At 42.6% G+C, this 25,865-nt stretch overlaps 1 protein-coding gene across 3 annotated transcripts in view; it reads left to right on the forward strand.

Moving 5' to 3' along the window:
* The first annotated feature begins 8,192 nt into the window (after positions 1-8,192).
* The window catches only part of TAF3 (TATA-box binding protein associated factor 3), a 153,210-nt gene continuing 135,537 nt past the window's right edge, over positions 8,193-25,865 (forward strand). Inside the window, exons 1-2 of one of the 3 annotated variants that reach the window (XM_019933231.3) lie at positions 8,193-8,567; positions 12,816-13,058. In XM_019933231.3, coding sequence (XP_019788790.1) covers positions 8,402-8,567; positions 12,816-13,058 — 409 coding nt within the window. In that variant the 5' untranslated portion in view covers positions 8,193-8,401. Of the gene's footprint in view, positions 8,568-12,815; positions 13,059-25,865 lie in introns of those variants that run through there. The other 2 variants (XM_073801530.1, XM_019933232.3) reach the window with 2 other exon arrangements.

The following is a 25,865-nucleotide window of genomic DNA, read 5'->3' on the forward strand; positions in this document are numbered from 1 at the left end:
GTGGAATCAATGACTCAGACTATGTACATTTTTTAATTTAATAGACACTGCCAAATAGCTCTCAAAAAAGGTGGTAAACTTGTGCTAAGTGTATAAAATTGATTTCCTCTACTCGCTGAGACTGTCTATCTTTTAATCTTTAATGATCTGATGGGTGAAAAGACAATAGACTACTCATTCATTGCCCATTTTTTTAAGTGAGTTTTTTTCTCATTGAAACATAAGAGTTCTTTGCCTATGAGTGACATCAGCTCATTTGTGTTGCAAATTAATTTGTGTTAGAAAGTTTGCACTTCCACTACTTTCTTGCAGATGCAGCATGGGGTCTTGAGAAATAAAACTAAGCAAGGATTTAACTTTACCAGCCACACGAGTGTTCGATGTATAGAGCAGTGGTTAAGAGCATAAACTTGGGGCAAACTGGGTTGGAATCCCAGTTCAGCCCTTAACCAGCTGTGTTGACATTGGGCAAGTTACTTAATCTTTCAGTTTTATCATCTGTAAAATGATTAAAATAGTACTTACCTCATAGGGTTGTTATGAGGACTAAATGAATCAATATTTGCAAAATACTTAGAAACTGATGTGGGACGAATGCTGTATCTGTGATTAAATGTTCCCTGATCTATGTAAGTGACCATCGGTTCAGTATCGTGTTTCTGATGTTCTGTGTATCAGCACTCTTAAATTCTGAAGCTACGATGATGATAATTATACTTCCCTATAGGAGCTTACCATTTGGAGCAAAGAGAAGCAAATAATGAAAAAAAAAACGTGGTAAGGTTTTTTGGTAAACTGTTATTGAAGTATAGTGTATGTACAAAAGAAGGCATAATTCATAAGTTTGTGGCTCAGGAAAATTTGCAAAATGTAAACACTCATGTATCTACAATCTAGATCAAGATCTAAAAGGTCCTGTCGTCACAGAAGCCTCCCTTGTGTCCCTGCCCTTTTTGTTATCTCCACAAAAGTACCCACAATCATGACTTCTATCACCATAGATGTGTTTTGATTGTTTTTGAAATTTACGTAAACGGAATCATACAGATGAAGCCTTTGGGGTCGGCTTTTTCTTAAAATTCAACAGTGTGTCTGGGAGATTTCATTCACATTTGTAGAGCAGTTTTTTTCATCGTTTTATGTTACCACACGTGATAAATATCTTAGAGTTGAGTAATTCTGTTGATGGACGTTTAGGTTATTTCCAGCTTGGAACAATTATAAATGCTTCTCTAAATCTTTTGTGCACCTCTCTTGGTTTAAATTTGAAAGAATTTCTGTTGTGTACATACCTAGCAGTGGGATTGCTTGGCCATAGGTTCTGTAAATGTTCTGCTTTGGCACTGCCAAACACTTTCACAGAGTGGATGTATTGATACCAGTTTATACTCTTCCTGGCAGTTGTCTACATCCTCATCAACACTATGTATTGTCACCCTTTTTCATTTTGCCATCCTGGTAGGAGTGTAGTGTTATATAATAATACCTTTAGCTTGCATTTCTCTGATGGCCAATGAGTGGGGTTAATCATGCATGTTGGTTGTGTGGAACTTAGATATTCTCTTTCCAAAAGTTTCTGAGCAGTGTGTGTGTGTGTGTGTGTGTGTGTGTGTGTGTGATTTTTGCTTGTTTTCTAATTGAACATTCTATTGAGATAATTGTAGATTCACATGCAGTTGTATGAAATAATACAGAACGATCCCTTGTACAGTTGCCTCAATTCGCCTCAATGGGGGCTTCCCTGGCGGTCCAGTGGTTAAGACTCTGTGCTTCCACTGCAGGTGGAGCAGCCAAAAAAATAAATAAGTAAAAATAAATTCCCGGGGCTTCCTTGGTGGTGCAGTGGTTGAGAATCTGCCTGCTAATGCAGGGGACACGGGTTCGAGACCTGGTCTGGGAGAATCCCACATGCCGCGGAGCAACTAGGCCCGTGAGCCACAACTACTGAGCCTGCACGTCTGGAGCCTGCACGTCTGGAGCCTGCGCTCCGCAACAAGAGAGGCCACGATAGAGGCCCGCGCACTGCGATGAAGAGTGGCCCCCGCTTGCCACAACTAGAGAAAGCCCTCGCACAGAAACGGAAACCCAACACAGCAAAAATTAATTAATAAACTCCTACCCCCAACATCTAAAAAAAAAAAGTAATAGTCTCCTCAGCTGTAAGCCAGGGACAATAGCGCCTACCTCATAAAGTCACTGCACTCAATAAAAAATATCAGCCTTCTACTGGCGTTTGAAAAAGCACACCTTCATTTAAAAATAAAAAAATAAATTCCCCCAATGGTAATATTTTACAAAACTATATCACAACCAGGAATATTGACATTGATACAATCCCAAAATCTCAGATGTCCCCAGTTTTATAGTTGAGAATCTGAACTCATAAGGACAACACTTATTTAGATAACCTAGGAAAATGGGAGGGGGGAGAACAGTAGCTTAAAATGTTGGGTTAGATTCCCCGAATTTGCTTTTTAAAAAAAGAAAGAAAAAAGCCCTAGAATGGCTAAGATAAAGAGATGATTATATCAAATATGGACTGAAGTCCCATACATATACATGCTGAGAATTTAAAGCAGGATAAACACCTTGAAAAACTGGTCGGCAGTATCTACTGAAGTTGAACATTTGTATACAGAGTGATCAATGATTTAAAATATATACTCATGAGAAATGCATGCAGTCACATGTGCAAGATATTCATAGCAGCACTGTTCTTAGTTCAGATAACCATGCTTTAAAAGGGAAAGATTTACTTAAAATGTAATGGTAATTAAGATAGTGTGGTGGTGTTGCAAGGATAGAAAAATAGACTAATGGAACACAATAGACTAGAAACAAATACGTATACAGCCACCTGATTTATAAGTCACTGTAATTCAATGTGGAAAAGAATGTTTCCAGTAAATGCTGCAGGATCAGCTGGATATCTCTATAGGAAAAATCCCTGATCCTTATACCATACACAATTTCAATTTGAGGTCATAGATATAAAAGGTATAATAATACAGCTTTTTGAAGAAAATAGGAGAAAGGCTTCATGATATTGGGAATAGCAAAGCTTTTTTAAACATGACTCACTCAAAAAGAACTAATCATTTAGGGAATTCCCTGGCGGTCCAGTGGTTAGGACTCAGCGCTTTCACCGCCGTGGGCCAGGTTTAATCCCTGGTCAGGGCACTAAGATCCCACAAGCCACACAGTGTGGGGGAAAAAAAAATTAATTTGAAAAACATTGATAATTGGGCTTTATTAAAATTAAATTATCAAACGACTGAGGGAAGATATTTACAATACAAATAAAGCTTGTATATAGAGTGTGTGTGTTTTTAAACATCCACAAATCAGTAAGAAGACAGAAAATCCAATTCTAAAAAATGAGCTTGGGACTTCCCTGGTGGCGCAGTGGTTAAGAATCCACCTGCCAATGCAGGGAACATAGGTTCGAGCCCTGGTCCGGGAAGATCCCACATGCCGCAGAGAAACTAAGCCCGTGCACCACAACTACTGAGCCTGCGCTCTAGAGCCCATGAGCTACAACTACTGAACCCTTGTACCACAACTACTGAAGCCCACGTGCCTAAAGCCTGTGCTCCGCAACAACAGGAGCCACCGCAATGAGAAGCCCACGCGCCACGACAAAGAGTAGCCCGCGCTTGCCACGACTAAGAAGGCCTGCACGCAGCAACGAAGACCCAACACAGCCAAAAATAAATAAATAAATAAATTTAAAAAATGAGTTTGAACTATTAATAGCCACAGTAACATGAATTTCCAGGAAATTATGCTGAAAAAAAATTCTGAAAGATTATATACTATATGATTCCATGTATATGATGTTTTTTATGTGACAAAATTTTAGAAATGGAGAACAGATGAGTGGTTGCCTGGGATCACAGACTGGGGTAGGGGAGTAATAGGAAAGCTGGTATGGTTATAAAAGGGCAGTGGGCACAGATCAAACTGCTCAGGATCCTGAATGTGGTGGTAGATTCTTTTTTTTTTTTTTTTTTTTTGCGGTACGCGGGCCTCTCACTGTTGTGGCCTCTCCCGTTGCGGAGCGCAGGCTCCGGACGCGCAGGCTCAGCGGCCATGGCTCACGGGTCCAGCCGCTCCGCGGCACGTGGGATCTTCCCGGACCAGGGCACGAACCTATATCCCCTGCATCGGCAGGCGGACTCTCAACCACTGCACCACCAGGGAAGCCCGGTAGATTCTTTTTTTTAAATCTATATAGGTAAAAAATCACAAACATATACACACATAAGTGAGTATGAGTAAAGCTGGGGACATCTGAATGAGATGTGTGGAAGGTTATAATTGGTGAGCACATAGCCAAGTTTGGGTGAAGATGAGCTCAGTTTGGGGTTAGATGACCAGACTGAAAAGGCATCCTAGCTTGAAGGAGGTGAGGTTTAAACTAACTCACCAACAGAAGGAGCAGTAACCAACAGAAATGAAACTACTGGGGTGACATAAATCTGGAAAGGTGATCTGAGGCAAGACTGTGAGCACCCCATGCTATGCAGTTTAGACCCACAGAAAAGAGTCTTATAAAGCAAGCTTGAAAGTCCCCCAGGTCACACCCCCTCCTTCTTTGCTAAGCATCAGATCAGTGCAATAACAATGACAAATGTTTGCATTAGTAAGGTTTACTACATAACTTCTTTCTGAGACCTGTCTAGAGAGTATCTGAAGTGCTAGAAATGTTAATTTTAATATTCCAAGATTGAGTTTCCATTGTTATAACTTCTTTTTTCTAATAATTTGTCCTTTAATGAACATTTGTTTCTCTTACTATTTAATATGGGATATTTGCAACTTTCAGAAACATTATTATTATTATTGTTATCACTGGAAACTCTAAGTTTGAAAACTGCAGTTCTGAGCCCCTGCCAACACCAGCTGAATAAAAAGTGATGCCATTGCTGCACTGGGGCCTACAGTCCTCACCTAGAAGACGCATTCTCTGCACTGAGACTGAAACCAGAAAATGAGTCATTGTGGGCCCACAGTTAGAGTGGGGTCACAGGAGGCCAACTAATAAATGGAGCCTTGGCCCAGGTCCGGCTCACACTGGGTTCCCCGGGTTGATGGACCCACTCAGGGTCAATTCCCTGATTCCTGAATGTGTAAGTAGAACACACATATGGGGAAGTTGGTACAATCCCCATGCTGGTTCCTTGGCCTCTGGGGTAAGAACTATGGCAGTGGGAAGGCTGAGCACAAACTTTTGAGATTGGCCCTCCAGTTTGGGGAAGGCGCAGGGGGTAGGGGGAGGCAGAAATCAGGGCACCCTTAAAGACCTAAAGAATGCAGGGGTTGGGGGAGGGGCAAGATAGGGAAAAGGGATTCAGAGGTACAAACTACTAGGTATAAAATAAGATACAAGGATGTAATATACAGCAGAGAATATAGCCAATATTTTATAAATAATAACTGATGCCCAATGTGACAGTGTTATTACCTGATTGGGAAGCAATCAGGTAATGAGGGTGAAGCCCTTATTAATGGGATTAATGCTTTAAATAAAAGAGATCCCACAGAGCTCCCTAGCCCCTCCCACCTTGTGAGGATACAACTTGAGAAATCTGTGCCCCAGGAGAGGGCCCTCACATGACCGTGCTGCACCCTGATCTCAGACTTCCAGCCTCCAGAACTGTGAGAAATAAATGTCTGTTGATAAGTTACCCAGTCTGAGTTATGGCAGCCAGAAAGAACTAAGACAGTAGGGACTACCATAACAGCACTGCTCAGGATTAAAGGCTTCAGTGTTCTGTGGAATTGCCCCAGCTGCACTCAGCTCCTTTGCCTGAGATCACACACCGGTTCCAGGGAAGCCCTCAGGCAATGACTTACCAACAAGGGAATATAAAGGTCCAGCCCCCTTGTCCCAACTCAGGACAGAGGTGATAGGCCATCCCCGAGTTAGAGCTCCCTATGGGATTGCCTGAGGCCCTCCTTGAAAATGCAGTGCAACCCCCTTCCCCTGCACAGGTGTGGATCCCAGCAGCACTCAATAAACCTGCAGGTTGATCTCCACCTCAGAACTGGAGAACTGAATCTGCGACACATGTTTATGTAGGGGAATGTCCCTGTCTGGGGATATACATGCTGAATTGTTTCCGGGTTAAATGTCACGAAGTTTGCAACTTATTTTCAAACTGTTCTGAAAAAAAAAAAAAGGTTTGTGTGTGTGTGTGTGTGTGTGTGTGTGTGTGTGTATACATAGTAAATGTGGCAAAATAGTCAATATTAACAATTGGTGAATCTAGGTGAAGTGTGTACCTTTGTTTATACTTGCTTCAACTTTTCTGTAGGTTTGAAATTTTCCAAAATAAAGGATTAAGGGGTAAAACACACACACAGAGGCAATATAAGAGATGTAAAAGGAGCCTCCAGAAGTATTGGAACAGAAGAGAGCAGGGTGTTGTGAGATCCAAGGTACAAGAGTTTCAAAATTAAGGTAGTGTTCAACATTATCAAATGGCTACAAAATGGTCAAGCAAGTCTAGGACTGAAAAGTGTCCCCCAGATTTAGCATCTAGAAGGTCCCTGATAATCTTGGGGACAGAAGTGTCAGTGGAGAAAACATTATAGGCACCCTGCCACCTAGTATCTTGCTCCTTGTCTACAGATTGTCGGAAGAATCATATTTTCCATTCTACTGGGTTTCTGGGACTTCAAAAGAATTGAATATTATGTTCAAAGTTCTGGAATGGTCCCTATAAGGAAAACGTAGAGCCATGCAGCAACTCACAGTTTATTGGAGAGGCATGTAAACTCAAATACTAAATGCACTGTGATAGGTGCAAGAAGAGGGGAACACAGGAGAGAGAGAAGGGGAAGGTAGGAACACTCCAGAAGCTTTTAGAAGAAAAAAGCACAAAAGGATAGACTGAGTAGGTGAGCCACTGCAACCTGGCTACCCATAGGCTGAATCTGGCTTAACCGTGGGATTAGTTTGGCTTGCAAATTAAAACTTAAAAAATGTATTTTCAGGGGCTTCCCTGGTGGCGCAGTGGTTGAGAATCTGCCTGCCAATGCAGAGGACACGGGTTCGAGCCCTGGTCTGGGAAGATCCCACACGCCGCGGAGCAACTGGGCCCGTGAGCCACAACTACTAAGCCTGCGCGTCCGGAGCCTGTGCTCCGCAACAAGAGAGGCCATGACAGTGAGAGGCCCGCGTACCGCGATGAAGAGTGGCCCCCGCTCGCCGCAACTAGAGAAAGCCCTCGCACAGAACCGAAGACCCAACACAGCCAGTAAATAAATAAATAAATTTTTTAAAATGTATTTCCAATAATTAAAAATATTGATCGAGCTATTGATCACAAAATCTCGGTGTCCCGCATCTGGTTAAGATCTGGCAACCCTTGGCTGGAGCGAGGAGAAGACTGGGGCAGGCAACAGTTCTCCATACACAGACTGTTTCGCTGACTTAAGGACTTTCCGCAGGCAACTGAGTCCTTTCTTCCTTTGACAGATCCCAGAGGCTGGTGAAGGGTACATCGGCAAACTCTTGCTCACAAGCATGCCACCCGTTTTTGTAAATAAAGTTTTATTGAAACCAGGGCTGGGATTAGAAAAGAGTGAGGCCGGAATTCGGGGGCAGTGGTCGGATTTTTTAAAAATTGTATTAAAATATTATTGATCTTGATTACGTTTTCTGCTGCCCCCGTAAATTTTGCCCGGAGGTCAGTGCCACGCTGGCCGCACCCTGCACCCCGCCCTATTGTGAAGGGTTTTGAATGGCGTGCTTAACAGCTTGGACCTGATTTAACCTATACAATGGTAAGCAGCTCTTTTTTTTTAGCAGAGGCAAGCATTGGATTAAATCCAAGTCTGGGAAAGTCCTGAAGTTTCCACGCCCCAAATACCACCCCTGCACTCACAGCCTCTCAGGTTCCCACTCTTGTCTAACACCCGCATTTCAGGTTCATATCCCGGCTCGCTCTTCGACCCCTGAACCACTGACGTTCCCTCCTCCTTCATCTGCGAGCGAGCACCCCGGGAAGGCCCCAAGCACCTGCCTCCTCGGGCGCATCCTCCACCGGCGCTCGGAGCTACCGTTTCCTGCATCCTTCCAGGCCCGAGAGTCGATACCGGGACCATCGCTCTGCTCCAACGGGGCGGAGCTTCCTCATCGGCGCGCTCCGCACTCGGCTAGTGCTGCCTCCCCCCGGCGACCATCCAGCGGGAGGCGGAGCGAGTCCAAAATGGCGGCTCTCAGGCTGGCGCGCTCCGTGCTGCTGTGGCTTTGAGGTGGTCGCCGGGGGTCGGGGGGGACGATTTCCCCGCCGCGGGGGCCCTAGAGGATGAATCAGGGGCTCTTCTAAGGTTAGGTGGCGGGGGTGGAGAGAAGTGGCAGCAAGGACTGCGGTGGAGTCCACGGAGCGGGATGTGCGAGAGTTACTCCAGGTCGTTGTTGAGGGTCTCGGTGGCGCAGATCTGCCAGGCGCTGGGCTGGGACTCGGTACAACTGAGCGCCTGCCACCTCCTCACGGACGTGCTGCAGCGTTACCTGCAGCAGCTGGGACGGGGCTGCCACCGGTACTCTGAGCTGTGTGAGTACCGGGCTGGGTGTGGGAGGGCTGCCTCTGGCCAGTCACGGGTGACACCTCCGCGTTCCCCTTCGCTCTACCGGCGTCCAGGAGGTGTTGGTTCTTCTCCCCCACCCCGCGATTGGGTGTCTTCTCGGCCCCTGACGTCCCTCCGCTCCCACTGTCCCTGGAAACTCGAGTCATCCCTTTGGTCCCTCTTCGTCAGCCGCTAACTTATCCCGCCCGTAGCCCGAGCCCTGTCCCCGCTCCCAGCTCCACAGCCTTTGCCCTCCTCTGTGATCTGATCATCGGTCTTAATCATCGTCTGCTTTTGGCTGCGTGTAGAACCACCTCCAGAATGTCTTACAGCCTCTGTTACTTTGGTTCTTTTCCTCCCTTGCCCGCAAACTACTACAACTAGTTGTCACAGGCGCTCCGTCTACCGGCCGTTTCTTACAAGCCTGGCCATTCTTCAGCTCCTGACAACACATACTCGTTGACAGCTCTGGTCCGTTAGGGACACTGCCTCTTCTTTCTGTATGTGTTCGTTTCATAGACAGCATCTCTGCTTACTCCTTCCCAAGGCCGACTTTGTCGGTTTCACTTAGATTACCTGTGGCTTATGTCTCAGCCACCCATTGATTTCCTCCTCTTCTATATTTTTGTGTCAGTGGTTATCAAAGTGTGGTAGAGGGATCATCGGCAATTTACAAGGCTCCCCAGGTAATCTGGGCTACAGTACATGGTTTTTAAGCAAATGTCTGGTAGTTTGTATAGCTGGTGGCATTTACTAAGTTGGAATATTTAGTAGAAGCAACACATCATCTCATTGATGGGAAGTCTGTGTGTGTGGAGGGGGAACTACCCCTCATTTAAGTTTCGGGGCATTATTTTTCAGGTGTTCAGCTGGAAAACTGGGTGAAGTGTTTTATAGGATATTTTTTGTTAAAGAGGTTGCTCCACTGAAAAGTTGAGACCCATGAATACACTTTACTTCTTAGGCCCCAAATTCCATTCCAGCGCCATAGTGCTGCCAGAATAATATGGTAATCTCTCCATCATGCAAATCTGGTTTTGTCATTCTTAAAAGTATTTCAGTTGGTTACAGGCTGAAAAATCTAAGCTCTCGAGCAGCACACACTTTCCTTTGTGAGCTAGTATTTTTCTTATCTTCTGCCATTCTGTCATCCTAAATCTGCAACCATGCTGAGCTACCTGCCTTTTCCGAAACACTTTAAGCCTCCGTTCCTGCATGCATGCTGTTTCCTAGTGTGTCCTTCGCCCCCTGGTCCACCAGTAGTACGACTTCTAGTTTGAAATTCACTTATCACTTGCTTTAGCAAACTCGTGATGTCTGTTCTCATAATTCTGTGCATTTTTCTGCTATGTTATTGAACACCTTGCTTTGTAATCATCTGTGTATATCTCTCACCCTCCCCTCTCCCCTCCCCAGGAGACAAATTTATTATATTTGTATTCTGTAACCTAGTACAGTGCCATAATAGAATAGGCACCCAGGAAATAGCTGTTGAATAAATAAGTGAACTGATAATCCACCACCATAATAACTATTTAGTCATTTCATCTTTTGAGTTTTAAAAATGTGTATTTTTAGACAGCTTGATTTCATGGATACTTCTAATCTGAATTTGGAACTGTTGAGTAGCTCTCATTCATCTTGATCTTTAAAATACACCACCAGCACACCGCTGTCTGCTTTTGCTTCTCTTCCCTCCCTCCTCTCTTCTGGTGCTTGAGTATACTGTTACAGCATACGTAGTCCAGGTTGTATTTTTGCTACCAAGTTCCCTAAATGAGGACAGATGTTCTGTACCTTTAGGTAATCAGAATAACCCTGAATACATAGTTACTGTTCCTGCCTTATACATGGTACCAGACAGGTGCTGGCACCCCAAGCAACCAGGTATTCTAGAGTCATCGGGTGATCCCTGTTTTGTGTTAATGTGAACCTCGATAATTAACCAATTTCTGTAATGATTTTCTTGCTTTTAGTGAGAATACGATGATCGGGTTCATTCTCTATTGTGGTTTGGTGACTTTTTGAAAATGCTAATTCCTGGTATACTTATCAGTCATAGACTTTTAAATATTCTTTTCTCTACACTATTGTTATTTTGAACCGGAGTTACTGTAACATCAGGTCACCACTATGCAATCTTGTATTCTGTTTCTTTATTTCCTTTGTCTTTCTGACACACGTTTATTGAGCACCACTTATGATCTGAGTTCTGTGCTACATGTCGGAGACATAGGCTTACTTAGACACAATCCCTGCCCGTAAGGTGTGTAAAAGGGTGTCGAAATGTCAGTAAAAACAAACTGATGGTATTTGTTCCTTTTTTAAAAAATGCTCTAAAGTTAAAGCAAGTATCAGAAGTTACTATCAATTCAACAAATAATGCATTTGAAAATTTCCCTAAGGTAACGATTTGCCAAAGCATTCAGAGGCAGAAGTTTCTGTATGCATTGTATTATACATTAAATAATGTGTGTATACACTGAAAGCAGTGCACGGTATAGGTATAGGCAGTAAATGCAAAAGGAATGCGGTGAAGGAGAGACACATGCACACTCTGGGTTCCAGGGCAGGATTCACTGGAAAGGTGAGATTTGAGTTGAGCCGTGAAGCAAGGTTGTATAATGTAGGGAGCATGCCAGGTAGAGAAAAGCATAACCTGAGGTAACCAAGTGGGAGTAAGTGAGGCGGCCAGCTTGGCATATGTAACCAGTTCATTTGGAAGGTGCTAGAGGAAGATGTTAAATGGAGCGAGATCAGATTAGGGAGGGACTTAACAGAGAGAGAAATTACAACGTGGTAGGAAACACTGCATACTCTTACGGAGGGGGATTGTGTGATGAAAGTGATGCTTCAAGACAATTGTGCTGTCGGTTAAGTGCAAGAGAGGCGGTTAAGTGCAAGAGAGGCGCAAGGTGGGAGAACTTGAAACTAGGCTGAGACAGTGAAAGTAGGAAGAGAGAGAAAGGAAAAATTCTGAAAGCCGGTACCCAAAAGGGTGCAGGGGGAACACCAGAAGCTCTTGGGTTGAAATTGCAAAAATGTGGAAGAATTCAAGAGGACCACATTTTTAAGACTGAGAAAAGAATACTGCTTTTAATAAGAATCAAAGAGTTGAAATGCCTGTCTGTCATTAAGGGAAAGAATGAGTATTCATTTTATTTATCCTCTCTTTTTTCTACATCAAAGAAGTAACCCATACTTGTATAAAAATTCAGACTACAAAATCTTTGAAGTTAGAAACGAGTCTCCTGCTTCGACTCTGCCCTTCCCCTGTTCTGCAGCTTTCAGCCCCATAAACTGTTACAGTTGGATGTATATCCTTCCAGAAGTTTCCTTGTGTGGGTGTGAGCAAACGTGTCTCATTTTTATGAACTTTGGATGATTCTTTTCCATTTTACATCATGATTTAATTTCAGACAAACTGAGTTTGCCGTGATCATAGGAGATTATAGTTAAAAAAATAAGCTATTTATTGGAAATCTGGAACTGGAATTTTCATAGAAGTTTTAAAAGATGTAGAGACCTTAAGTTCTGCTAAGGGCAGGCAGAGGAGAAACTTCCTTTTGTAAAGAGAATCTCACTATATCTAATGTTTTATCATTTTATCTCTACCCATTTTATACGGTGTCTTCTAAATACATTTAAATTTTACATGTAAATTACCTTTATGGTCTAAGCCCTTTCAGCAAATTTTCTTGGATTTAGAAAATTGATTCAGTGGTATAATTCATTCAACAAATGTTTATGGAGTGCCAACTCTATGCCAACCGCTGTTGTAGTTTCCAGAGTTGTATCACTGAGCAGTAGAGAAAATGGAATGGACATTTACCTAGCTCAGCATTCTATCAATACTTATTTGATAAAATATAATAATAGTAATATTTATCGGGCATTTACTTTGTGTCAGCCACTGTTCCAGGTGCTGTTGACCATCTGCAAGTTACTTTTGACGTTAGTTCTGTACTGGCTGATTGTTAGTATGAATTGTCTGTGGTGTTCTGGTTGGTTGTCAGATCATATTTAAAATTGACTTTCAGAGTCAACTTTCTAATATTTAAACAATATGATAGTCTATTAAAAATCTATTCAATTTTTTCCAGTGACTGGGTCTTAAGTATGTAGTATATTTGATTCTGAGCTGCATATTTACCTAATACTTTTTTCTTAATATTTTAAAAAATATTCATGGAATTTGCTTAAAATAATTTGCTTTGCTTTTGACTTTGTTTCAGATGGCCGGACAGACCCAATTTTGGATGATGTTGGTGAAGCTTTCCAACTTATGGGCGTTAGTCTTCATGAACTAGAAGACTATATCCACAACATTGAACCTGTCACTTTCCCACATCAAATTCCTTCATTTCCTGTTAGCAAGAACAACGTACTTCAGTTTCCTCAACCCGGAAGTAAAGATGCAGAGGAAAGAAAAGAATACATCCCTGATTACATGCCACCCATTGTGTCTTCTCAAGAAGGTCTGTGGGGTTTTTTGTTTGTTTCTCGCTCATATATTTGTAACTATTTTAACGGGTTTTTAATCTTCTTAGGTTTCCTAACTGAATTACATAAAAAGTTATGCTAACATATAAATTCTAGAAATGCAGTAAAAATATTGTAATACTACTTACAAATTATTCTAACCTTTAAGCCAACAATCTTGCAGCGGGCCTCACGAGGCAGAGCCATGGAATCAAGGGTATGTCTGATGAGGCTTTGATTTCCTTTGTAAATTTTAAGTAGGGGAGAACAGAATGTGACCACAGAGAGAAGTCTGTCAAAGATGTATTATATGAGAATGGGATATTAAGTAAATGAGAAAGCCTTTGAAACATAAAGAAAATTGGGGTAGCTCTCCCCCTTCCCCCCTTATTATAAATGTGAGTTGGATAATACTGGAAACAGTGAGTGAGTGAACATTCACTAATATTATGCAGATTTATCTGGGCCATCAGCAGTGAGAGCATGCTATCTGCATTTTTATGATGAGTAGAAATGTTTATGCTTGGTCATATCGAATTTTTATTGTAAAATAATACCTAATCAGGCACAGTAGTCAATCCATGCAGAGTTCCTTTTTTCCTGCATGATTTACATGTTAATCATTTAGATTCACTAAGATTCTAAAGAGATATATAGTAATTTGTGGTCTTTAACGCAGGTACAGAATATTTTTTCTTGTTAAAAAATGGAAAAGCCGAAATTTCTTTATTTTTTAAAATTCTGAAGCCCTAGATGTGCTTCAGGATAATACCAATGATGGCAGAAATAACTTTCTAACCTTTTTATTGATGTACAGTTCAGTGGTATTAAGTACATTCACATTGTTATGCTACCAACACCACTGTTCATCTCCAGAACTTTTTAACCTCCAGCTCTGTAGCCTTTAAACAATAACTCCTCATCCTCTTAGCCCCTGGCAGCCATCATTCTATTTTCTGTCTATGAATTTGACTACTCTAAGTACTTCATATAAGTGGAATGTTACTTATCTTGTGTCTGGCTTACTTCATTTAGCATAATGTCTTCAAGTTTCATCTGTGTTGTAGCAGGTGTCAGAATTTCTCTCCTTTTTAAGGTGGAATGATACCTCATTGTGCGTATTAAACCACATTTTGTTTATCTATTCACTTGTTGATGGATACTTGGGTTGTTTCTACCTTTTGGGTGTTGCAAATAATACTGCTGTGAACGTTGCAAATACCTGATTCCCTGCTTTTCAGTTCTTTGGGGTCTATACTCAGAAGAGGAATTGCTGTATCATATGGTAATTCTATATTTAATTGTTTGAGGAACAGCTATACTGTTTCCACAGTGGCTGCACCATTTTTCCTTCCCACCAGCAATTCCCGAGGGTCCCAGTTTCTTGTGGTTCATTTCTTCTAATCTCCAATTGCACTTTAATAGCATTTTGAAGTGTTACTTACTTGTTTCAGAGACTAGCTTTAGACATGAAAGAAGTTGTTTTACAATCTGTGTGTCAGTGTTTCCTCATCTGAAAAACTGGATGAACACTGGCCCTAAGTTGTAGAGATTTATCCTGGGTTGGTGCGTGGCCATCAGACACTCTGGATCTCGGGGCAGCAGGCTCTACTGAACAGTGCTGATGCTGTAATCAAATGTGCTGAGGTGAAGTGCTGTGTTCGTGCTTGGTGATAGGCACCATGGGTGTGGAAAGAACTCGCTGTAACCTTTTGGAAGGTTGTCATAGCTTTCTGGCTTGAGTCCCTTAGAAAAAGACTCTGCTTGACAGCTTAGCACTTTTCTGCTTAAAGTTCTTAGAGATTTAATCCTGACTGAAGGCAGCAATCAGTTTCACCGGTAAATGTGATACAAAGGGTGCCTTCAGTAAATGTTCTTGAACTCAATTCAAGTAAACGTTGTTTATAGAATCTTGCCTGTAGAGGTTCCTTGTTTCTCCTTTTCTGGCCTAATGGTACATGAACAGCAGGACTTGGAAATCTCCACATGCATCTCGGTCATCCCCAGCTTTTCTTAGTAGCTGCTAAAAATCTGTCTCCTCCCCACCTTTGAATTTATTTGTATTTGTAACCTTTATTACCTTGGAGGAAATCTTACTGTTTGTAGCTCCCTATGTAAAGTCATTCTCTTTAAACCCCTCATTCCCCAGTGTCAGTGGTTTTGATCTTAGAAACATATTTATTACAGCATCTCTAAGCATATATTTATTTACTTTAAAAATATAACAAATACGTTTCAATATTAAAATTATCAAAGGAGGGTTTCTTGGGCAGAGGCCTGGTAGTAGCTGTATTGAGAAGAACTCCATTTTCTCGTATAAACAGGTCATGACTGTCAGGTAGGCCTGGAATGTCCTTCTTTGCTGTTGTCATTGGATGTGATTTATTCAGCATCCTGGACCTCTTCATGAAAGTAGTGCTAAGTCAGTCAGTGATCTGTCCTCTTGTTCTTTAAGAATAGTCTTTGTATGGCTCTGAAATTTTTAGCTGAAAGGCCACTTAGAAGTACACAAAATTTGGAATTGTGCTAAGAAAACATGAATGGTAATCAAATGCTGGGGGGAAACTGAAGGCGTTATGTAGGAGGAAACTAAAGGAAAGGCACCGTATATAACTGGCACATCAGTGATCTCAGAAGGATATGAGTTTTATGTCAGTGGGTTAGACAGTGGTAATGTGTAATGGCCAAGACTTAGGTTCGTTATCAGTTGGCGTGTGATTCAGTCGGAACTACTATCTTCCCCATGTAGAAAGTTTTAGTCCATTTTCTCGGTGCGCTTTGGAGCTTTCTAAATCTGTTTTGTAGTTTTCATTTCATTCTGTCTCTTGTTGCACCTCCTGTTTAATAGTTATATTGTTTAATTTTTTTCTAGTCTTTTTGAAAATTTGAATCCATATTTGATTAATCTCAGTTCCTGGTTCACATACAGGTTCACCTCTGGTCCATGTAGGGCCTGCATTTATTCATTTAGAGAGTTATTTAATTATTTTTAATAGTGTAATAAGCCCTAACGAACTCATTACTCAAAACCAAGGCTAGGACTTTGATTATAATCTACACTTAACCCTTTTGTTTCATTTTTATGGCACAGTGAAATTCTCTCCAAGTGATACAGTTATCATGTTTAAATACTGCCAAGGAAATGTGACTGAGATAGTAGATTTTTGCTGGGTAGTGAAGGAAGTATGAAAAAGAATTCAGTGATTTTAGCTAGTGACTTCTGTCTGAAATTACAATAGTAAATTTTTCAGTTTCTCTTCTGGATTATTTGAAGCAAAACTTGAATCTTATTTCAAGTTTTCTTCAGTAAAAATTATAAACATTTTAAGAGGAGAATTATGTAAGCCTTGACCACTTCTCTTTTCAGCTAACACTTAGGGATTTTCTAAGGAGCAGAGATATTGCTGATTCATACGATATGCATATGGTTCATAAGGATGTAGTAATGATAGGCAGCACAATAAGATGCTTATCAAAAACTTTTCCCCTTATTCATGGAAAAGGACATAAAATACAGTCCTGTGGTTACCATTTTTTAATATAACCACACAAGTCAACTTAATAAATCATTTACAACCTGACGTCTTTTTTTCCACAGGCACAGCATGTTAGAAAGTATCTAGTATTCTGGTTAGTGGTGCATAGTGTGGTACAGACGTGAACAGCTTTGATAATAACACCTGTTCACCAAGCTTTTTATTTTTTTATTTTCGTAAGAGCCACGGACACGGTCAGACTTTGGTCATAACATTTTGTTCGCAAAGTACTGTCATGGGACTACCCTCTTATCAATTCTTTGACTTGGTTCTCGTCAAAAAAGCGTGTGAACGTCTTCTCCACACACAGCAGTCTAAGTCGTCTGGTGGGGGTGGAAGCCTAGAAGGCCTGAAGGGGCAGCGGGCTGTAGTAGAAGAAGCTTGGACTTCATGGAGCTGTTCAGACGTGACTCAACTAGTTACTGAGTTTACAGTCTCACCAAGTCACTTAACTTTTCCGAACGTCATATCCATCATCCATAGGATAGGTATAATACCTGCCACGTGAGCGATGGTGAGGACTAAGTGAGAGATTTTGTAAGACATTTATATAGAGTAGTACGGTGCTGAACGCATAGGACACGTAACAATGAATGTCCCATCTCTCTTCCTCTTTTTTTTTAAAAAAAAATAAATTTATTTGGGCTTCCCTGGTGGCGCAATGGTTGAGAGTCCGCCTGCCGATGCAGGGGACACGGGTTTGTGCCACAGTCCGGGAGGATCCCACATGCCGCGGAGCGGCTGGGCCCGTGAGCCATGGCCGCTGAGCCTGCACGTCCGGAGCCTGTGCTCCGCGGCGGGAGAGGCCACAGCAGTGAGAGGCCCGCGTACTGCAAAACAAGAACAAAAAATAAATAAATTTATTTATTTATTTATTTTGGGCTGTGTTGGGTCTTTGTTGCTGTGCGCAGGCTTTCTCTAGTTGCAGTGAGTGGGGGCTACTCTTCGTTGCAGTGCGCAGCCTCGTCATTGTGGTGGCTTCTCTTGTTGCACAGCATGGGCTCTAGGCATGTGGGCTTCAGTAGGTAGGTGTGGCACGGGGGCTCAGTAGTGTGGCACACAGGCTTAGTTGCTCCGCAGCAGGTGGGATCTTCCCGAACTAGGGCTCGAACCTGTGTCCCCTGCGTTGGCAGGCGGATTCTTAACCACTGTGCCACCAGGGAAGTCCTGCTTCCTCACTCTTGAGGAAGTTCCTTTTCACTTGAAAGACAATATACATTTGTGAAGTGACTTGACAATAAGAGTAAATCTAAAACAATGTTAATCACATGCTTAGGGGCTGAGGGAACACAAACTTAACAGCTGGGCTAGGGTGCGTGCTCGATGGAAGAGCTCTCTGATTGTCAGCCCTGTGAAGATGGTGTGGGAGGAGATGAAGTAGAAGGCATTCCTGCCCGTTGTATCTGATTAAATGTTTACAAGTGAGACCTCTTTGAAGTATTTTATAAATGCACGTCTTGCGTAGACTATTACAGTTCTGATGGCCGGTACCCGGTGTGTTTCACCAAGAACATTCTCCCGCCAGCCTGTCATACGTATTTTCATATTCACAACAGTAACAAATTTTTCTTCCCTATTTTGTTGTGCTGAGGAATGCGTGAAAAATAGCATTCTCTGCCAAAGTCATTGTTTGGTTCTCAGAGTGTGTTCAGTAGTGTTCAGGTGGTCTGTTGATCTGTCCATAATATTTGACAAAGAAAAAATAAATAGAAACCATCTACTCTGCTTTATTTATTGCAGAAACTTACCAACCTCAACCTAGCAAACTTGGTAAAGATACTGTGATGTTGCTACTTTTAGGGTTTTTATTCCTAAAATATTTTAAATTAACTTTATTTTTTAGAATAGTTTTAGGTTTAGAGAAAAATTGAGACTATAGTACAGAGGGTGCCCTTATATCCTGTACCCAGTTTCCTGTAGTGTTAGTATGTTATATTTAGTATGGGATGTTTGTTATAGTTAATGAGCCAACGTTGATACATTATTATTAACTAAAGCCCATTATTTTTAGTTTTTACCTAATATCCTTTTTCTGTTCCAGGCTCCCATCCAGGATACTCATTACTTTAGTTGTCCTGTCTTAGGCTTCTGTTGGCTGTGACAGCTTCTCACTTTCCCTGTTTCTGATGACCTTGAGAATACTTTTGAGAAGTATTGGTCAGATACATTATAGATGCCCTTCTGTTGGAATTAGTCTGAGGCTTTTCTCATGATCGGACTGGAGTTATGAGTTTTGGGGGAGGAAGACCACAGAAGTAAGGTGCCATTTTCATCACATCATATTAGGGGAACATCCTGTTAACATGATTGATCAGTATCGATGTTGACCTTGGTCACCTGGCCGAGGTAGTGTTTCTCGGGTTTCTCCACTGTAAAGATACCCTCTTTCCTGCTTCCCACACTGTCATCTTTGGAAAGAATTCCTTACACGTAGCCCACAGTTAAGGAGCTGGGAGTTACATGCCCCCTCTTTGAAGGTGGAGTATTTCCACCTTCAAATTAAACTCTTCTCCAGAAACTATTTGAAATTCTTCTCAGTTTGTCTCTTCTCCCCCAGGGCTTACATTATGAAGCTCTTTTATTTATTTGTTTGTTTGTTTATTTATTAAATATTGTTTTGTGTGTAGTTTTTTTAAAAGTATTTATTTTTTATTATTATTTATATTTTATTTATTTCGCTGCGTTGGGTCTTCGTTGCTGTGCGCGGGTTTTCTCTGGTTGCAGCGAGCAGGGCTACTCTTCGTTGTGGAGCTCTAGGCACCTGGGCTTCAGTAATTGTGACACGGGGGCTCAGTAGTTGTGGCTCACGGGCCCTAGAGCGCAGGCTCAGTAGCTGTGGCTCACGGGCTTAGTTGCTCCGCAGCATGTGGAATCTTCTGGGCCAGGGATCGAACCCATGTCCCCTGCATTGGCAGGCAGATTCTTAACCACTGTGCCACCAGGGAAGTTCTATTTATTTATTTGACTGCGCTGGATCTTACTTGCGGCACGCAGGGCTTTTGTGGCCACGTGCAGGATCTTAGTTTTGGTATGCGGTATCTAGTTCCTGACCAGTGATTGAACCCAGGTCCCCTGCATTGGGAGCATGGAGTCTTAACCACTGAACCACCAGGAAAGTCACTATGAAGCTCTTTTAAAAGATAAACATTTACAGGTTCAAAATAATTAACAAAAGTAACACAACCATGTTGAAAAAAAAAGAAATATTGCCTAAGTATATTCAGTATAAAACGAAAGGTCCTCGTTATTTTCCTCGTACTCCCATTCACCATGAATAACATTGTTTAAAGTATGAATCCTTGGGCTTTCCTGGTGGCGCAGTGGTTGAGAGTCCGCCTGCCGATGCAGGGGACACGGGTTCGTGCCCCGGTCCGGGAAAATCCCACATGCCGCGGAGCGGCTGGGCCCGTGAGCCATGGCCGCTGAGCCTGGGCGTCTGGAGCCTGTGCTCCGCAACGGGAGAGGCCACAACAGTGAGAGGCCCGCGTACCGCAAAAAAAAAAAAAAGAAGTATGAATCCTTCTAGATCTTTTAATAGGAAGTGTTTTGACTCCTTAGACTCAAGGATATGTGTCTTTTTCAATCCCTACCATTTATTTCTCAAGCTAGTGCCATCTGACTTCTCCCTCCATCCTTTTCTTGAAGCAGCTCTCACTGAGATCCCAAGTACTGCCTAATTGGTTGACTTAAAGGAACTTTTTATCCTTACTGATCTGTTTTTTTCTGGGGGGGGGGTGGGTATAGCTTAGTGAATTATAAAGAAAATACCTTTTAACCATCTCCCAGTTCAATACATAAAACTTTACCAGCCACCCCAGGGCCCTCCATATGCCCAGCCCCTCTTCCCTCCCTCCAGTGTCCTCACTTTATAGCACATACTGCTTTTCTTTTCTTTATAGTTCTGTCAATCAAACATGTATCTCTAGATACTTTAATTTCTTTACATAGCCCCTCTTTTTACTTTACATGTCTTTTAAAGTTTCTTTTAATCTACAGGTCCTCCCTGTAATTCCCTGCCCCCACCAAATCCCTTTTTTTCCTTACAGTGTATTCGTAGAGGAACCTGGGTGGTTGGACTTATAGTATTTCCCACAGTCTGGATTTTGCTGACTGTGTACTCATGGTGCAGCACAATGTGTTTCTTGGAAATTGGCAGCAAGAATCTGAGGATTGATCAGTACCTCTGGCAAGATAGATGCAGGGTCATTTTCCTTCATCAGGAGGCAAATAATGTCTGGTTTTCACTCTTTTTTTTCTTTGGCTGTGTTGAGTCTTCGTTGCTGCACACAGGCTTTCTCTAGTTGCAGCGAGTGGGGGCTACTCTTTGTTGTGGAGCTCGGGCTTCTCATTGCGGTGTCTTCTCTTGTTGCAGAGCATGGGCTCTAGGCGTGTGGACTTCAGCAGTTGTGGCACGTGGACTCAGTAGCTGCGGCTCACGGGCTCTAGAGTGCAGGCTCAATAGTTGTGGCGCAGGGGCTTAGTTGCTCCGTGGCATGTGGGATCTTCCCGGACCAGTGATCCATGTGGGATCTTTCCGGACCAGGGACCGAACCTGTGTGCCCTGCATTGGCAGGTGGATCCTTTTTTTTTTTTTAACATCTTTATTGGAGTATAATTGCTTTATAATGTTGTGTTAGTTTCTGCTGTATAACAAAGTGACTCGGCTGTACATATACATATATCCCCATATCCCCTCCCTCTTGTGTCTCCCTCCCACCCTCCCTATCCCACCTCTCTAGGTGGTCACCACCTAGAGGGGTGGGATTAGCAGGCGGATTCTTAACCACTGTGCCACTAGGGAAGTCCCTGGTGTTCACTCTTTTTGATACTAGGAGTTTCAGTGCTCAGTGCCTAGGTCTGTTCATTTGTTGGGGTCATAAGGTACTGATAGTCTATCATTTTATTTTTATCTCATTCTTTAATTGGAATAATTTTATAAAGAAATCCTTTCCCTCATCCACTGTTTAGTTACTTAGTTCATACAGCAAAAGCAGGATAAATGCTTGGTTCTTTCATTTTATCTCCCTTGTCTTTAAGATAATGAATTGGTTCCTTGTCATTCATAGGTGACTAATTTTTTTTTAATATATCACTGTGAACTCATAGATTTAAAGATATTTGTTAGGTTTCTTTCATTACAATTCTTACCCTTATTGCAAACCAGATCTTCCCATCTTTTGGCCAGTGGAGGCTTCTTCAGTGTGGCTTCTGAATCCTTTTGACATGATCCTAGTGGTCTCTGATGGTGCCCTTGCTACCTGGTGTCTCACAATGTCCTAGCTCATCTTGTATATTCTTGTGCCACACTCGGAATCAGTCACTTTTCCAAGAAAGCCTTGACTTCTTGGGAAATGGCATTTCCAGTTCACAATCTGGGCAGTTGGGGTACTTACTACAACTGGGTTGTCATTGTTTCTAGGCAATAACTAAATAAATATCTATATCATGTATATACATACAGATGTGTGTGAATACATAGACAGTTAGACAGACAGATAATAGATAGGTGACCTCAGGAGTTTATACAGATATTTCCAATTCAAATTCATGACTCTGGGTGTTTTGCTTTTCATGTTATACCAGTAAATACTTTTGTCTCTAACAAGAATTCTGGTTCCCAGGGATAAAAAGAAGATGATAGAATTAGAACATTATCCATATCCTGGATTACACATACACTATTAAAACTGCCATTCATGATTCATGAAACAGGTAAAAATTTTGTTTTTGCTTATGCTATCCTATTACTCCTCACCCCCAGTTTTCTATGATTGTACCTTGTCAGACCATATAGCTGCTTTCTTGAGTTCTGTCACATCTTTTGAGTTTTCCTAATTTTGATTTATGCTCTTTCATGTCTTCTAGACCATCTTCAAATAGAACATTACAGTTTTCATCTGTTTTTTGAGTATGTTTCTCGTGTACTTTCATTGTCTGTAGGGATGTTATTTTGGTATTTCATCTCCTTTTTCTTATAGAAATTGTGCAGGTGAATGTAGGTTTTCTGAACATCTGGAAGGAAGTTGAGGGTGGTTTTTCTAGCTTTATGTGCTCCCTCTTCTGCTGTTGCTGTGTAATGTGCAGACATAGCTTGCTTTCTGAGATTTTCTGTATCATTTTCTTCCAGCACTTGTATCTGGATCTTCTCTTTCCTTCTTGCCAGCTTGCTTTTCCTTTTCTGCTCGTCTATGACTCCAGGCCCAGCAAGTTTCTTCTCAGTGGGCTCTGTCCTGGGCAGAGGAGCCAAGGGTCAGGTTTGAAAGCTCGGGGGGCTTGACCCTTCCGCCCTCTACATCAATCCCCCCCCCATCCCCGCTTCCCCTGCCCCTGGAAGTGGCCAGACCTTCCCAGCCTCAGCCCCTCCTCTCGTGTGGCCTTCCTGGCTGGCAGTCAGCACCTGCTGGGGTTTTAAGGCTCTCCCTTTTCAGGAGAATCTTCTTTCAGTCTCCCCGTTGCTTCTCACCGTTTGCCCTGGCAGATGGGTAGTGCTCAGGGCTTGTGGCTCTTGGTGATTGGCCCTCACCCTCTGTGTTTTGGTGTCGAGGGGTGTACTTTGTCACCTCATTATAGTAGTTGCTCTATTTTTATGTGGCAATTTGGGAAGATCCCCAAACTGCACTGCCACTGCAGCAGCTTTCTTGTAGGATTCCCTTTTTTGGGCCTTCTTGCTACATTGGTCACTGTTGGGCACCCCTTGAAACTCCTTTTCTTCAGTGACATCGTCCTCTCTTAGTTCTTTTTATGTGACTGATTCACTCTCTGTGCTTCCCATGGGCTCATCTCCCGTGGCTCTTCTACCTCCAGAATGTTGATGCTCCCAAAATTGTATCCTTGACCTGCTGCTTCCCACACTATACAGCGTTTCGGTGTGTGATCTTCTCTACTCTCCTGGTCTCACCTGTCATCTGGATACTGATGAGTCCCCAAATTGTCCCCTCATACCACACCTTTGAGATTCTATATCCAGGCGTCAGGCGGCCATTTCCACATTTCCCATAGGTGCTTCACATTGGCGCGTCAAGGGCTACACACAGTATCTCCCCCTTGATGATCTGTGTTATCTGTTTCTGTTGGTGGCACCATCTGATACCCAGCCGCTCAAGCTAGGCGTGTGAGTGTTGACTTTGGCCCCTCCGCTCACTCTGCTCCTTCAGTCCCATAACCAATTCTGCTAATTTTCTTTCCTAAAAATTTCTAAAACACTACCCCAAAATTCCCTTTGTTTAAACCTTTATCTCTCTCCTGAACTATCCTTATCTTCCACGATAAGCTGCTAAATAAAACTTAAGTCTATCCCATAGCGTCAAACACCTTATTGGCTCTCCACTGCTTACAGGTACAGTGCGTGCTCCTTGTTTCTCAAGGAAAACCAAAAATATCTGTGGAGAGCAAGTTCTTTTTTTCATGCAAGATAATTATAGATTAAAAGAATTTTTTTTATGTAAATGTAGTTTGATTTCCACTTGGGCCTCTTTTTTAAAAAAATATTATTGTATTTAATTGAACATTTCCACTTTTTTTTTTAATGATTGCTTTTATTATTTATTTTTGGCTGCATTGGGTCTTCGTTGCTGCGCGTGGGCTTTCTCTAATTGCGGCGAGCAGGGGCTACTCTTCTTTGCAGTGTGCGGGCTTCTCATTGTGGTGGCTTCTCTTGTTGCGGACCACGGGCTCTAGGCGCGCGGGCTTCAGTAGTTGCAGCACACGGGCTCAGTAGTTGTGGCTCGTGAGCTCTAGAGCGCAGGCTCAGTAGTTGTGGCGCACGGGCTTAGTTGCTCCGCGGCATATGGGATCTTCCCTGGACCAGGGCTTGAACCCATGTCCCCTGCATTAGCAGGCAGATTCTTAACCACTGCATCACCAGGGAAGTCCCTAATTTAAAAAAAAATTTTTTTTTGTTTTAAATTTTGGCTGCACTGGGTCAAGATAAATGTAGCTTTAATCATTCTAAAGAAAAGATGTTTATTCTTCCAACTTAGATTACTTACTAACTGAATAGAAGAGTGCTAATGAGGAAATTTGCACTGCTTTTAAGTCACTAAAATATCAATATTTGTTTATTTGAAAGTAGACATATAAAAGCTTGGCATCACATGGCAAATTTATAAATATTATTTCATTTAATCTTGAAACAACCCTAAGGGCAGATGCTGTTATCACTCCCACTTTACAGAGGAGAAATGAAAGTTCCAAAAAAAAATGTTTCAGTTACCTTGCCTTGCGTTACGTGGTGCATTGGGAGCAGGGCTGGATTCGGGTTTTGGTGATTCCGTTCAGTGCTGCGTGCGTGGATGCCCACAGTGTCAAGTCCTACACGGGGAAGTGGGATTGACAGTAGAGAGGAGAATAAGGCGTCCCCTCTCCCCACTCTTGGGCTTTCCTTCTGTGGTTGTTGGAAATCTCAGCCTGGGCAGGCCTTCCTGAGTGGAGCAGTACCGTCATCAAGCCCGTCTTCTCAGCGGACGGGCTTGCGGAAAGCGTCCTGGCCCCAAGTCCAGCCCAGTGGCCAGCCCTGCACTGGACCCTCTCAGGGTCTCCCCTCCTAACGTCCCAGGGCTGGGGTGCGAAGGTCTGGGCAAAGTTTATTCTGTGTATCCTAGGTGGTTACCTGGAGGCATCGTGTTGTTTTTCTTAATCCTACAGCGTCTGAGCCTAAAGGTTACATCTGAAGTGATAATGAAGGGTTGATATGTGCTGACTTGTCTACGATGTTAAGGACAAATTTCTGAGCGTGAACCTATAGGGTCCTCATGATGAGACTTCTGTCTGCATTTTCATATTAGTTTCATGCCCCTCATTGCTTCAGGCTTTAATCTCCAGAATCATTAACTTGCTTATGTTTCCCTAATGAACCATGCACCTCCATATCTTTGCTCAGGTTCATCTGGAGTCCCCTCCTCAGCCGGGCTCCTTTAGGCGCCATGTAATGTGTGTCTCCATCATCACCCTCAGTACGTCTTGTTCTAATGATTGGTTTTGTCTCCAGAACTTACACTGGTCTTGCTTCCTCTGCACTCTTTCTCCACTCCTCCTTTTGTACAAAACCTAAAGCCCTTTTACTGTACCTGAGTGGTCAGTTCGAGACACAGAGAAAGGTACTGACCGCTGTCCTTAGGGCAGTTTGTTCAGAACGCTGGGGAAGCTGTCTCAGAAAGTAGCTTGTCCAGAGTAATACAGCTGCTGAGTGACAGAGCTGGCCCTCGAGGCCCAGCGTTGGTCTTAGCCCAGTGTCCTTTGCATCACTCATCACCCTGCTGTTATTCTCCA

The sequence above is a fragment of the Tursiops truncatus genome, chromosome 2, assembly GCF_011762595.2.
Source record: "Tursiops truncatus isolate mTurTru1 chromosome 2, mTurTru1.mat.Y, whole genome shotgun sequence".
NCBI lineage: Eukaryota > Metazoa > Chordata > Mammalia > Artiodactyla > Delphinidae > Tursiops > Tursiops truncatus.